The following is a 15,525-nucleotide window of genomic DNA, read 5'->3' on the forward strand; positions in this document are numbered from 1 at the left end:
CATCACTCCCACTGTTTAGTTTAGTTTTCTTTTATACTTTGAAGAATTTTTTAAAATTTGATATTGATGAACTGTGTAAATTAATAATTAAAAGATGAATATAACCTGAGGGTTTTTCCTAAAATCACTTGAGAGTCTGTGACATTTCAAGATATGTTAAATGTTTTTAAAGGAAAGACTTTCTTTCAGGTCTGAGGCTTCTTGGTATAGGAAGAAACCAGTATATTGATCTTATGAATCAGTGTAGATCATCAAAAGTAAGTCATTTCCCATTTTCCTTGTTTGACCTCTTTATCACAATCTTGTCGTTTTTTGAAGGGGTGAAAGTAGTGAATTGTATGTAATTTCTTTGAACAAATGCAATACAAAAATAACTCTTTAGTATTCTCAGGTTATAATTTTAAGTGATTATTAAATTTAAAAACAGAGCATAAAACATTTAGTTTTTAAAATAATTTTGCTCTGCTATCTTTTTATTTTCCCATTCTAGACTTGGAGTTCACTTAATGGGTGAATAAGTATATATTTTCAAGTATACTTTTCACCTCTGAAGTTCTGGATTTTGATTCAGGTTCAATGATTAGTTTTTAAGATAATTAACTTGGAACAGTTTAAGAATGACTTTCTCCATTCAGTTTATATAGAATAGTAAGATTTTAAAACACGAGAGTTTAAAAAGGTATTTATTTTGCCTGTTAGAAACAACCTTATAAGATTGGATAAATGGAAGAAAGTGGTCATTTTAGGTTGTTTGTAAATTCTCAAGTGTTTGTTCTATTGCAGAAATTTTTCAGAAGGAAAACGGCCCGGGATCTTCTGCCCATAAAGCCAGTAGAAATCACCATAGAGGCGTGGTGGGTGGTACAGTCTGGATATATCACAGAAGATGACATCAAGGTAGAGATCTTTAAAATTGAAAACAGAATTTTTTTAAACTAACTTTACAACTTTTAATTGCTGTTATATACTATTTTAAAAAATAACACTATTTGGTTTCTTATAGAAAATTAAACTAATTCTAAATTAAAATGATCTTAGTAAGCTCTGCTATTGGTAGTTTTCAAGATGCTTTTTAACAATGAGAGAAACTTGACTTGGTTCAGGTACAGTAATCTGGGCATGTTCAGTAGGCAGATGTTTCATGTAAGTGTTACATAGTGCTATAGCTACCAACAACAATGACATGGCTACCATCAATTTTGAAAATTTGTTTTGTGCTCTGTGTGACGTGTACTCTTGCAAGTACTACTTATATTGTCTCATGTAGTTCTTATGGCAACCCCAGGAGGACGTATTGTTTGTATCTCATTTCACAGATGAGAAAAGTGAGCACAGAGCTGTTAATGGCTCAAATCATAATGTAAGTAGAGATCAAGGATTTTTACTTAGGTAGTTTGCTGTGGAACCTGTGTGTTAATCACTTTGTTGAATTACCATACTGAAATGATAGGTGTTTCAATGTGGTAATAGTGTCAAGATCAGGGAAATGATATTCCCATTGGTCTGACAATATTTAATAAAAGCTTTATGTGTTTTGGAAGGGATGTTGATTTAGAGGAAAGTGTTGGGGAGAAGTATTGAGGGAGCCTAGAGACCAGGTTATATCTATGTGTAGTTGAATGTAAGTGAGTAGATGACCTTTTTTTGGGGGTCTCTATTTAATTTTTCTCTGGCGGGCATATTAGAAGCTAGGAAATAGAAATTTTAGAAGTTTGGCTTCATTATAAGTACTTTCCAAGATTTTAAACTGTGTTATAAGCTAATTAACCTTCTTGTCACTGATAAGAAATATGTGAATATGTGGAGTTTAAGTCAATTTCTCTTTTGAGAGATTCAGAATCAGCAAATGGATCTGATGCCAGTTTAAAGAAGAGGAGTAGACTTGGTATTTATTAGTGTGTACTTATTACTAACCAACGAATATTGGTATTTATAGTGACTTCATTTTCTAAATTCTATTGGTAGTATAGATTTCGGCAACTTAAGTAATGTTTATTTCTGTAGATCTTTGAATTCTAGACTGATAAATGAAGAAAGTATAGTTCATTCAAGTAATGACATGGAATCATTGATTTCAATAATGAATAGATTTCAGGAGTCAGGAGACTTATGAATTAGTTAATTTGGACAGAACTTAATTGAAAATATTTTGCTTTTCTTAGATATGCACTTTGCCTGAGAAATGCGCTATTGATAAGATCATCGATTCAGGCCCTCAACTCTCTGGATCACTAGATTACAATGTAGTACATAGTAAGTGGTTAGTAGAAATGGTCTTTTATCAACATAAAAACTTGTTTTCAACTATGGATAACTAATAGCAATTACTTAAAAATTAGGCACAAATACTACCATTTCCTAAGGGATGTTAATATTTAAAGTGTGACCCTAGTCTGTTATTTTCCACTGTAGCTATAATTAGTGACATACACTAGAAATTTATATAAATGGTAAGAAAAATTTTATAGTTATGAACATATGTAGGAAACCAAGATTTTAAAACTTTAATATAATTCTTTTTCTCTTCTATTTTACTTTTTTCTTCTTTACATAGCATTGCTTTAAGAATCTTTATAGAAATTTGGAGTCAGTTCTTTTTTTTAATTGACTATTATGTAATTTAATAAACAAGATAAAACAAGATGCTTTTACTTCTGTAGGTTTATATAACAAAGGATTTATTTATCTGGATGTACCAATATCTGATGACAGTTGTATAGCAGGTAAGTCTGGGCTAACATTTTTACTGGTTTTTGAATGGCTACTAGGTGTTAGGCACTACATATCATCCCAATAAATTAGACACAGATCATTCCAGAATCTTAGGTGTTAAGATTTTTCAAGGAAAAACATTTATTATTTATTATATTTTAATCCTTTGTGATAGTTCTACTTAAATTTTTTATTTTCATTTTTCACCCTGTATTAGGTAGTAAAACCTTAAGTCAGAGTTCTCACAATCCCAGATCAGATCCGCGTTGTTATAAATTCATTGTCACCTTTTAGTCATTGTTTAGCGCATAGCATTTCTTACACATATTCAGCAATATCATAGAACCATGTTCTCCTTTTAACACATTCGTGTCTTATTTTTTTTATGTTACTATGGTCTTTTTTGTCTATATTTCCTTCTCTCTCCCTCCCTCCCATCTGTTTAAGTGAAACCAATATTAAGAACCTGTCTTTTTATTTCCTTCTATATCTAATGGGTATATCAATTTATTAAATCATTTCTCTGTTCTTCATTATTTAGGTCATTTTTAGTTTTTTGCCCCTACAATAGTACTAAAGTCATTAACATCCTTTTTCTGTAGTTTATATTTCTTGCCACTTTGTAGAAGCACTTAAAATATTCAGGTGTGTATTACAAGTAAGTCTGTTTTCTAGTGTGTCTTAATTGTTGTTCTTGTTCATGGTATTTTTTTTATTCATACTAAGATATTTAATATTTATATAATCATAACAGGGAATGAACATACTGTTAACAACTGAGTGGTGATAGGGATTATTTGGGGACATGAAGGAAATATTCCCTCATGTCAATGTTGAATCTTGACACGTTATCATGCTGTACTATATTCTGACCTTCATTTGGGCTAACATGTATTTCCAGTTCTTTAATAGTGCATTTTTAATCATGTGCATACATGAGTTCTGTTTTAAACTTGGAAAGACAGCTAAAAAAGTTAAAATACTAATTTGGGTTTCTATAGTTGATGGTGGCTCATAGAATACTAGTTTAAAAACTTGAAAACTGTTTAATGAAGAAATGATTTCTGGAAGACAAGTGATAGTGGTTTCCTGTTGCAGTTGGAAAATATGAAAACATTATTCTAGTTCCCATTCTTATCTGATAAACTGACATTGACTAATTTGAGATCCACCTAAAAAGATTAGTCTTTGTTTCATTTTGACTGACAGCTTGAACATTGACACACATTAGCTCTAAGTTATTTTGAAAGGAGCTTTCATAGAAGGGCCAAATGGATGGCTGCTCCATTACAGTGATGTGTTTTGCCACACTTGGTACTTGATAGTTTTTGGTGGTACAGACAAATCCATGGTATTGTAACTGCTGAATTCACCCTGCTTTTCACCATGTTACCTCTCTAGCTGGGCCCTAAGTTGGAATAAACCATGAGAGAAAAGCAGGTTGGCAACATGAAAACCATGAAGCTCAACACAAAAGACACCTGAAGGTGATTTCAGAGGAGGCATTTCAGATGTGTTTCAACAAAAGTACAAACACTGTGGGTGGTAGAACAAACACATGTGAGGGGACAAGTACTCTGAAGGGAGTATCTTTCTAAAGGCTCTGTAATTGAATGTATTTCTTCTTTGATCATACTTTGTGTATTTTATGTCTGCCCTTTTATTGCTTCTAGATTTCTGTTATGCTTTGAGTGGAATGCTTCTAGGATATATAACTAATCTTAAGAATCTTGAAATCTTTGGCCATATATGTATATAAATCTGTAGTCTGTTTGGAACTTTAATATTTGATGTGAAATAAAGGTTCAACTTGATTTTTTTCTATTTGAATAGCCAATATAAATGTTAGCTGTTTTTTTTCAGTAACTCATTTTTGTTGAGTGGAAATATGACTTTTGTCATATACTGAATTCCTCTATATATTGGTCTAATTCTGATAATTTTTATCTCCCAATGATACCATGTTTTCTTGATTATGGTAACGTAGAATAACTTTTAATATTTGTTATGACCAGGTTTTCCTTGTGATTATTCCAGGATATTTTTTTCTTTTTACTTACTCTTTTTTAAACATTTTTGAGTAGGGACTACTTATGATGCAAAGCTTTAAATTTACAAATGAGTGTAAGAGTCTGCCTCCCACTTCTGTGCTCAAGCCACCCAATTTCTGGTGTATCCTTTTAGGAGTAAATCTATGTACATGGGCACGTCTGCATACGTGCCTATGTGCATTTCTGTATATATACTTTTTGGTGTGTTTTTATTTTTACACAAATGAGGTGTGTACTCTGGTTCACACTTTTAATTTTAACAATATATTAGAGACTATTCCATGTTTCTTTATATAGAGTTGCCAAAATTGTGACTTAGGAAAATTTCTAAACTCTTAGTGTCTTGGTTTCTTTCTCTAAAATAGGGGTAATTAGACTATGTAACTCATGAGGTTAAGAGGGTTAAGTGAAATCGTATATGAATAGTCCAGTGCTTAGTAAGTGTTTCATAATCGTTCAATATTATTTTCACACAGCTTATAGTGCAGGTAAGAATTTATGGCATTAAATGTGGAATTTCCAAAATATTTCTAAAAAGACTTTCATATTTAAAGTCCCTAGATGACTGGAAATAATAGCACTAAGTTAGAAAATGACAGGAGCCAGACCTATAGAGTATATAATGTATCCTGAAATGTATGTTGTAGTTTTATAGTGTCTTAATTTTACCCACTTGAATTGTATCTTATTTTTTACTTTTAGGAAGAATTTAGGTTTTGTGTACAATGAGATGGCATTAGGGCCAGGGGACACAGGAATACCCAAATGCTGCTATGCCTAGACGCTCCTCTTTCCCAGGATATTTTCTTGAGAAGCGTACGAATGGGAGAATGGCAAAGGAAAGCATAGTGCTTCTTTATCGTTGACTGGCAAAGCTCTCTGGTAAATGAGATTTAGAGCATTTAGACCAGATGAATATGAATGAAGCTTCAGGTGGAGAGTGGTGTTTGGGCCACCTGCTGTGCAGAAGGAGGTCTTAGCCATCTTGCTACTGAGGAAGTTAGAGTCCCAAAAAGACAAAGTCCCAAAGAGCAGATTATACTGGTGACTGCTGGTGATTGTGGCAGTCATGCAGATTGAATTCCCCCTCTTCTCAGGATAGAGTGAGAGACAGGGAGAAAGGCAGAGAGCCAGTACTTTCCATCCACCTGGTTTCTTCTTGAAGTCCTTTACTTTTCTGCTTTGGCCCAATGATTCCTGCTGCCTGTGAGGCATGGCACATGCAGGCTTCCCTGTTCTGAAGCAGCCTCCATACCTCTGTATTTTGACCAGGTTCATATCTTTCAGCAGCTTCTCCTCCTCAATAACTGAGAGTTCCATAGGGAATTAAATGATTCTTTCAAATTTTGTGGTCTTCCTTTTTGGTTCTTTCTATGTAGGTATTATTGTATGACTTTAACTTTGGGAGTTTAGAAAACTTTCTGTGGGGTGGATAAAATAAATCAAAACTTATATTCAGTCTCTAAGTGGGGTGGAGTTCTCTTTTTTGAATAAATAATTATGCTTTCTTTTATAAAATCATGTAACTGAGAAAAGTCTATTTTGTTTATTTTAGTTCCTCCTCTTGAAGGTTTTGTAATGAATCGAGTGCAGGGTGATTATTTTGAAACTCTACTGTATAAAATATTTGTTTCAATAGATGAGCACACTAATGTTGCAGAGGTAAGTATGGTAAAATTTTTTGAAAAAAATAATCTTACAAATTAACTTTACGTAGAATATGTAAAATTTTTTAATAATATGGTTAAGATGTTTTCAAATTCTATTCATTGGGAGATTAGAGACCTTTAATTTACTTAAAGGTCACCATTCTTAATTCCTGCATATGCATAATAAAATTTTTACATCAATAATTTATAATTTGGTTAAATAACTATATGCCTCTTCATAGTAAAGGATTATAGACTATATCCATGTTTTTATTAGAGCATTACATTTATACATAGTATTTGGGTTCCTTTTGACATAATTACACATATAAGGAATTTGATTTCAATCCCCTTTTCCTCTTCCTTTCCCTTTTTCCCCCCCTCTCCCTTCTTTCTTTCCTGTACTGTATTGATCTTCCTTTCATTTATGTATGTATATACGTGTTTATTTTTTGCTACTGGGGATTGAACCCAGGGGTGCTCAACCACTGAGCCACATCTCTAGCCCTCTTTTATATTTTATATAGAGGCAGGGTTTCTCTCGGTTGCTTTGCCCCTCTTCAAATTCCTGAGGCTGACCTCGAACTCATGATCCTCCTGCCTCAGCCTTCCTTTATTTTTGATTGGTACATATACTCAAAGGAGATACTCTCTTTGGTTTATTTATATATACATATGATTCTGTTAGATTCATTTTGTATTTCTTTCCCTTTCCTTTCCTTCTTTCCTCATTTTCCTACTTTTACTGACTATATTCATTTTATTTAGGAATTTTCTTATTTTAAATGAGACAAAATTAAAGAGTAAGGAATCTTAAATTGTATGATCACTAACTCTTAGTATCTTATAGATAAGGAAAGAAGAAAATTCTGAATTCAAAATTTTATTCAGTTTCAGTTATTGATAATTAAATTTTGCTGATAATGATTACATTTATCTATTATTGCTGTATAGTGATTAGTTATTCTAAGAATGAAAAAATAAATTTTAATTTTATTTTCCAGCTTGCCAATGTCCTTGAGATAGACTTATCTCTGGTTAAGGTATGATATATTTATACTCTTTATTTATAATGTGACTGATGCATTTTACAAGTTGATTTTTATCTTGATACACTACTGAGTAACAGAGGTATGAGATTATTAGCCACTTCAGGGAGAATGCACATTACAGGCATGTTTACAGAGAAACAGAAGGACAAGATGAGGAGCCCTGAATCATTTTTTTGCTGATGAAATTAAAGAGAGCACTCGCACTAATGTGTGCACCAACCGAGGCCTGATTGGGATCGTGTAGGGAGGAGCCCAGTCAGTGCCACAACTTTGCCTTATTGAAGTAGATGTAGAAGGGCGAGGCCAGAGAGGAGGAGCAGCCTGCCGCACAGCCCCCATTGCACATATGAAGACCTGAAGGGAAGAACAGGCTTGCTGAAGAGACTCTTTTTTTTTCTATTGTGGTATGAAAATGTTTGAGTATCACCGGAGGCATGTCTCTTATAGTATTTTTTTTTTTTTCTTTACAGATAATCTGATGTGTAGTTTATTTTAAATGCTAATTATCTTCACATTCCTTTCAGAATGCTGTTTCAATGTATTGCAGATTGGGCTTTGCCCATAAGAAGGGACAAGTAATAAATTTGGATCAACTTCATTCATCATGGAAGAATGTTCCATCCGTAAACAGATTAAAGTAACTCATTTATTTAGTATGATATACAAAATAAATTTAGTATAAATTTACTATTATTTAGTATAATATTACTCAGCCATAAAGAATAATAAAATTATGGCATTTGCAGGCAACTGGATGAAATTGGAGAATATCATGCTAAGTGAGATAAGCCATTCTCAAAAAACCAAAGGGTGAATGATCTCGCTGATAAGTGGATGATGATACATAATGGGGTGTGGGAGGGAGGCAAGAATGGAGGAAGGAGGAGCTGTATAGAGGGAAAAGAGGAGTGGGAGGGGTGGGACAGGTGAGGGGGTAGGAAAAAATAACAGAATAAATCAAACAGCATTGCCCTATGTAAATGTATGATTACACAAATGGTATGCCTCTACTTCATGTACAACCAGAGGAACAAGTTGTATCCCATTTGTTTACAATAAAAAAAAAAAAAAGAAATTAACTTTATACAAGGAAATTTTATTCAGTTTGTCAGTTGTGGTATAAACCCTATATATTAGTAATTTCAAATCTTTTGTATAAAATGTATCTTTTTTAGAATCTGGTAAAAATTAAGAACCTTCATTATAGAAAAAAAACATATATAATACTGTACACATAATTTTGAAGAATTCTTGAATTCCCTTAAGCCTGTCCATGGGTCTTGGTTAGAAGCTTTTGTTGTATGTGGGCAGAGCATTTTTTGGCCTATAATCTTAATTTCAGACTTGACTGTAAGACTGAATTTAGATTGTTCATAATTTAAGTACTGACTTCAGTAGTTATTTTTATGTAAGATAATTTATATTATTTTTAAGTGGATGTATTCTTCATTAATAGGAGTACTTTAGATCCACAGAAGATGCTTTTATCATGGGATGGTGGGGAAAGTCGGAGTCCTGTTCAAGAAGCTTCTTCGGCTACTGACACTGATACAAATAGCCAAGAAGATCCAGGTTAGCAATAACTCCATTTATTTAGAGGTTGTAGTATCTGTCCAAACATATACTCTTACAGTTATTTATAGTTTTTTTCTTTTAAAGTTTCTTCATTCAGTAGGCAGTTTTTAATTGCTTACCAGCATATTGGACGTTGTGCTAAGTTTTGGGGTATAAAATTGACAAAAAAATTGCACCTTCTTTCTAAGAATTAAATCTAAGGAGAAGAGAGTGCAACTGAAAAAACTATAACATTGAAAGCACTAATTATGGTGCTCTTGGGGTACAAGTAAGAGACCCTTTATTGGCTGGTGTGTTCTTGGAAGTCTTCGTGGCAAAGATGTTATTTGGGTTACCAATGAATACAAGCCTGCTGGTCAGTGAGGAGGGCCATTTCAGCCCAAGAGAACAGTGTGGGCTAAGCCACACTTTAGTGTGGGCTAAAGGGAGGTAAAGAGGAATGCCTGAGGGGGCTGCTTAGGGTTTAACGTTGCCAGGGAAGAGGAGTGCAACCTGGACTTTCTGTTACCTGAGCCAGGTGACATGTCTGAAGGGGTTAGGCCAGTTAGTCTTGTTGATCTGATAGTTACCAAGTCTTTATTATTAGTTTTCAAGAAATTTATTACAAAAGTAAATGCTTTTAAAAAAGATTAATAATAAATTCTTTGTGCTTTGAAATAGGTATGCTTGGGACCTCTTGTGACTAATATTGCTTATATTTATGTACTTTCATAAAGCTTAAATGAAATACTTTCTCATTCTAAATAAACAAAGATTAATTTTTATTTGCTTAATTTTAAATTATGATTTTTTTCAGCTGATACAGCTAGTATAAGCAGTTTGAGTCTGTCTACGGGATATACAAAGCGTATTGCCTTCCTATTTGATTCAACTCTTACTGCCTTTTTAATGATGGGAAATCTTTCACCAGTAAGTCAAATGCTTGTTTAATGTAAAGATACGTACTGATTAGATTAAAATAATTCAGTGCTCTTATAACTAAATATTGGATTTGTTTCTGAAAACATATCTGACTTTGTTTTATATTCCTTATGGGATATAATAATTTTTAATGAGGGTTGCTTTTGTAATTGGAAGAATCAACTCCTTACCTCAACTACTTTCAAGTTTAAATGTGTTGGAAAGTATATTAGAAATATAAGATTATGTTTAGTGTAAAAAAGGAAAGTTAGAATTTTATTATTTTTGTTTATTTTTTTGCAGAACTTGAAAAGTCATGCAGTCACGATGTTTGAAGTAGGCAAACTCTCAGATGAGTCTCTGGACAGCTTTCTTATAGAACTAGAAAAGGTAAATTTAGATTTCATTTTAGGGGATGAAAGGGCATTTGAAACCTTTCCTTGCTTGATGAAGCATCATTTATGCTGGCTGTCGATTTTCATGGATTTTTGGCATACTCCTGCTCATTGTTAGTCATTCCCCACCTTAGTATTATGGCAGTCATTTAGACTTAAACATTGACTGGGTGATTGAATTTAAAAAATTTTTTTAAGACGGTGTGTCTACCTCATTTCTCTCTTCATATGAGAAATGGGGACTAGAAATCTTCATCCATATGTAATTTTTGTAATTAATTTTTTTCTAAAATAACCTTTCTTTTTTTCTGGTGTTATTCTTAAGTTCACCTTTTAAGCAGTTTTATTTCAAGTTTTTGTTCCTGTTATCTTGAACCTGGAACAGTGTCCCCGGGTATCATATTTATGTCCACTCTCACTATCCCTTTAGTATCTTGAAGACTTCAGCTATATTTGCTCTTAACCACCTTTTCCCCTGTGAGTACAGCCCCAGTTTTTCTTAGTTCTAAATCCTGATTGCCCTTTATTGGTGTTTTTTATTCTCTGGATATATTATTCTGTCTTCTGCTCTTCTTTGTGCATGAGTTTATGTACCTAATCTGTTCCTTGGCTAATAATTTAGTAAAGAACTCTAAATGAACTCTATGTTAAATGTGCTGTTTATAGAATTTTTGATGATTTTGTATATCTTTTATATCTTAAAGTATTTTTTATTGCTTCTCCTTCATAGGAGTTTTACTTTAAACAAAATGCATATGAGATAATCCTTGCTATTAATTGGTCTGTTTTATTTTCATTTATTTGCTTCGTTATTCTTCAGGGCTTTTTTAAATCACTTTTTAACCCTATTTCTTATAATGTATCATCTTTTGCTAATTAACATTTTCCTATGTTCCCGCACATTTAAGTTCTGGTTTCCTGATTTTTATATTTTTTACATCAGCTAGTCTTTTTTTTTTTATTTGTAGCAAATTCCAAGATCATGTCTGCTCTTTTTCTCATTGTATGTCTGTATTGTTTTTTACCACATAGTCATTCTTTGTAAAATGTTTCTGACCAAAGTTTAGTTCTAAAAGTGTCTCTTAGCTATTTTTTAAGTAGGCTGATTGTCATTAAGCTTAATTGGTTGATCTTGTTAATTTAATAGCAATCAAATTTAATTATCTCTTCCCTTTAGATCTATCCTTCCATCTTCTGTGTTTATTCCTGGGATATATATGAATAAAATATATTTTATATATTATATGTATGTATAGATAAAAACAATTGACAGTCTCATTGTTCAAACAGCATGCATTAGGTATAAGGTCAGCGAAGTTGGAACTTTGGTCTGCTTAGTCTTTATCTCACAGACAGGTCACATGATGTAGAAATTATTCAGTAAATCTTGGTGAATGAATTTAAGCTGTGTGTCCAGCAATGAGGTACAGCCATGTTCACTCACATGTTCCAGTGTGCCTCATAACTGATGATACAAAATTGTGAGCAAAGTGTTGAGAATTAAAGATATAATTGGGGGTCAGGGATTGGAGTACTTTCTGGATGAAGCAGCATATGGGTTTTAGAGTTTTTTAAGCACCCTGTTTGAATGATATATGGACCTATAACTTATATAATGGTATAAGTTAGCAGTATTCTCTTGCTAAAATTATTAGTTTTACTTGGAGTAATTTCTATCATCGTTATAGATGAATAAAATTGGAAACTCAACAGAGATTGTTTCGGTATTGCCTGGGCAAGTTTTTGATCTGTTGCTTTTAAATATGTCCTAATGTCTCTATTACATGATTATTTATCAGCCTCGGTGGCGTGGAAGTGGTTTTCATTGCAAAATCTGTTTTCTTTTGGTTTAGGTTCAGAGCACTGGTGAAGGAGAAGCACAGAGATATTTTGATCATGCACTTACTCTGAGAAACACAATACTGTTTCTGCGACATAATAAAGATCTAGTTGCACATACTGCTCAGCCAGACCAACCCAATTATGGTATGACAAATATACGTAATTTTGAAGACATGATCATGAGAAATGTATTTTTAAGACATTGAAAAGATCATGTTCATTTATTTTATCATCACTTATTTAATAATCACTTATTTAATAAGTTTTGTATAGATATACTGAATTTATAACTGAGGCTGCTTTATGAATTTCTTTGCCAACTGTTTATTACTTTTACTTTTTCTCTTCTCATTTGCCATTGACATTTGTTGTATCTAAATCTTAGTACCTACAAATAGGATTGAAATATATATTTAAGTAGCTGACTAGATTTAGAACAGGCATCAATCAGCTCTTGGGTAAACAAGTGCTAAAACTTAGTTAAGGTAGGAGGATAATGTAGGAATGATAGATTCTATCATATAACAAACATGAACCTCCTGTTCATAGGGTACTATGATATTCAGTAAAGTATTTTACTTTGAAATATGAAAATGGAAACAAAAAGAAGTGGTAGCACTTTTAGTGTGTGGCTGAACTCTAATGTAAGCTGTTGCTCTGTTAGTCACTCAGTTTTGTGACAGATGAGGGTTCCCACACTTCAGTTGCACTGATGGTCCCAGCATCTCTACCCAGAGTTTCCGATTCAGAAGATTTTGAGTTGGAGAAGGACACCTAGAAATGCATGTTTTAAAAGAGGTGATTCTGGGGTTCAGCTGGGGTTGGGCACTCCTGGAACAGTATTTGGCTCAAGTCCTTGGACCTTCATAAGAGTTCATCTTGGGAATTTATAAATTCTCAATGCTGCTATAACATTTAATTTCATTTATGTAAAAAAATCTGTTTTTCTGGCCAACAACCATTATTTTCTTAGTCATGTCCATTTTCATTTTATTTCTCTCACTAGCATCTGGCTCTCTCTTCAGCTCAGTTTAAAAAATTAAGGAAGGAATCAATTAGCACTTTAACAAGAGTTATCTAATAATTGAGAACAGAGTTGCTTGGTAGCTTAGCCAAATGAAGCTGAACTCACTCAATATCTAGTGACTCACTTTTGCAGCCTTATCATGTCTTAGCAGAATTACAGATTGTCATTTACTGAGGCTCTTTTTTTGAGGTCATTCATAAGTAGTTAAAACTGAATTTAAATATTAAATCACCAAATGCCAAGAGTCTGAAGCACTTACTAATAATGATTTATTGATGAGTAACTTTTTTTGTTACTAAATTTTAGATCACATGATCAGATAGTGGTCCAACCAAAGATGTCTTTGGATATAAAATTCCTGCAATTTCTGGGACTTTTTAGTGATTTATAGATAGTGGGTAAGAACATTTGAAAGCATATATTTCAGCTGCCTTTATATACATTGTCGTTTCCTACTTGTCATAGAATTTGAGAATGTTAGAGAGTGATCGTGACCAGCCAACTCCTTTTGTAGTTAAGAAATTTGAAATTTATCTTGGTTAGATCTCCTGCCCATGTAGTCATCAAGGCCCTTATGATTAGTGTATAGAAAAGCTAGGAATGGCAGAATTTTTTTCTTGACATGTTTTCTAATGCTTTGTCCCTTATAGTTTCTTCTCTTGGACATTAAGCTTTTTATTGTTTTACTCATGTACAGTTTGTTGCTTTAGTCTGGAGTATACTTTGCTTTTGCCACAGATAGTGTATGTACCAACAAGTAAGTTAAATGGTAAACGTAAATCTATTCTGTATGAAAATAAGTATAATCCTAACCTTTAAGATAGGTTTAATGGACAACTGCTTGTTGCATCAGGTGGAGCTATAATTGCTTATCATGATTGTTAGAACTCCAGAATTAAATCATGATTAACTCTGTCCCATAAGACCAAACCTACAGTTACTTGTGAATTTCATTTATTCAATTAACCATTCTTAGCTGGACTTCTCATCTGAACCAGAGAACCCAGAAGATGACTGGAATGATGGTGCATCACTAGTACAATTGGAGAAGGTGGTTCATTCCATACAGAGGATATCCAGGCACTAAGGCTTCAACCTCCTATTGAGCAATGGTGCTTTCTCTAGGTGCTTGACTTGATTACTGAACCTTACTCTTTTTTAGAAAAGAAATTCTGTGGTACTGGTTTTAATGAGCACCTTGTATAGGTAGAATTTTCCTTTTATGTCACTAACAATTTGTACTTTAGATATATTATGTGATATTTGGAATTTACTTTAAAGCAAAACCTTGTGATGTTGTCATTAGAAACAAACTCTGAAGTATGTGACAACTAGTTTCTAGTAATCTTTTGGTTTTAAATAATGTGAGGTCCCTGCTGAAAAATAAAAACTTTTTTTTTTTTTTTTTGCTCTGATCAGTATAAACATAAAAACTACTGTTTGTAATTCGGCAGCCTAATACTGTGGAGATGTTTTTAAATTAAGCCACATTTGTAAAGATCAATCACAGTTGTAAAAATCTTAAGAAAATGTGTAAACACCATGAACTCTTTAGACTTCATGCCTTCCGTGTCCTAGTCTACCTTAAATATTTTCTATACTTGATACTGACAGTGCTGAATTTTGCCTAAAGGTTTAGAAAGTCTTATTCTTTTGTGCTGGCAAAGTGTCTTACTACAAGGACCTACCCTTTCTCCTTGTAAGTTAGATAAGAGTCATAGATGTCCCCTTGTTCACCTTTGATAAGACCAGAAACAGACTCTTCATATTCCCTTTCTTTGCCTCATAAATGATTTGATGAACTTTTGATCCCAGCTGATTAATCAGAACAGAATATTTGTTAACCCAACTGTGGTTATGCTTCTCTCCTTCCTTCAGGTTCCCATACTTAAAAGCAACCCAGACCCTATAGTAGAACATTTTTTCCTACTCTTTGATCCCACCCGCACACCTGGTTCATTATACTTTGTTGACTTGTAACTCTGTAAAAGAAGAACAACAACAACCATGTTTTGCCTAATTCTTCAGATTCTTGCAGCCCTTAAGATCACTGTTGCTATAGTATCCTCTTTCCTATTGCACCAGTACTCCATTCCTGAGTTCTTTCACATAGTCTTTCCATTTTAAGTTCCCATTTTTATTGGATATTTCCCCACTCATGTCTTGTGCAGTTTCTCAGTATACTTAGTGAAACATAAATGTCTCTGGTCTCTGTAGAATTTTCATTTTGTTACATTTTCCTTCTCTTTCTTTCTCAAGCGACTTGCTAATGTCTCCTCACTTCCGGCTACATCCTCTGCTCCAGCCAGGCATGTCAAATTG

General features: G+C 33.2%; 1 protein-coding gene across 14 annotated transcripts in view; it reads left to right on the top strand.

The window, feature by feature from the left end:
- The window catches only part of FAM91A1 (family with sequence similarity 91 member A1), a 209,405-nt gene that overhangs the window by 173,557 nt on the left and 20,323 nt on the right, over positions 1-15,525 (top strand). For 11 of the 14 annotated variants that reach the window (XM_079144071.1, XM_079144068.1, XM_079144074.1 and 8 more), the window contains 11 exons: positions 190-257; positions 784-897; positions 2,163-2,253; positions 2,661-2,723; positions 6,319-6,425; positions 7,417-7,455; positions 7,989-8,101; positions 8,921-9,036; positions 9,836-9,948; positions 10,243-10,329; positions 12,188-12,320. In XM_079144071.1, the coding sequence (XP_079000197.1) occupies positions 190-257; positions 784-897; positions 2,163-2,253; positions 2,661-2,723; positions 6,319-6,425; positions 7,417-7,455; positions 7,989-8,101; positions 8,921-9,036; positions 9,836-9,948; positions 10,243-10,329; positions 12,188-12,320 (1,044 nt within the window). Of the gene's footprint in view, positions 1-189; positions 258-783; positions 898-920; positions 2,261-2,314; positions 2,724-4,113; positions 4,200-6,318; positions 6,426-7,416; positions 7,456-7,988; positions 8,102-8,920; positions 9,037-9,835; positions 9,949-10,242; positions 10,330-12,187; positions 12,321-15,525 lie in introns of those variants that run through there. The other 3 variants (XM_079144067.1, XM_079144065.1, XM_079144066.1) reach the window with 3 other exon arrangements.

This window comes from Sciurus vulgaris, assembly GCF_902686455.1.
Source record: "Sciurus vulgaris genome assembly, chromosome: 1".
NCBI classification, from domain to species: domain Eukaryota; kingdom Metazoa; phylum Chordata; class Mammalia; order Rodentia; family Sciuridae; genus Sciurus; species Sciurus vulgaris.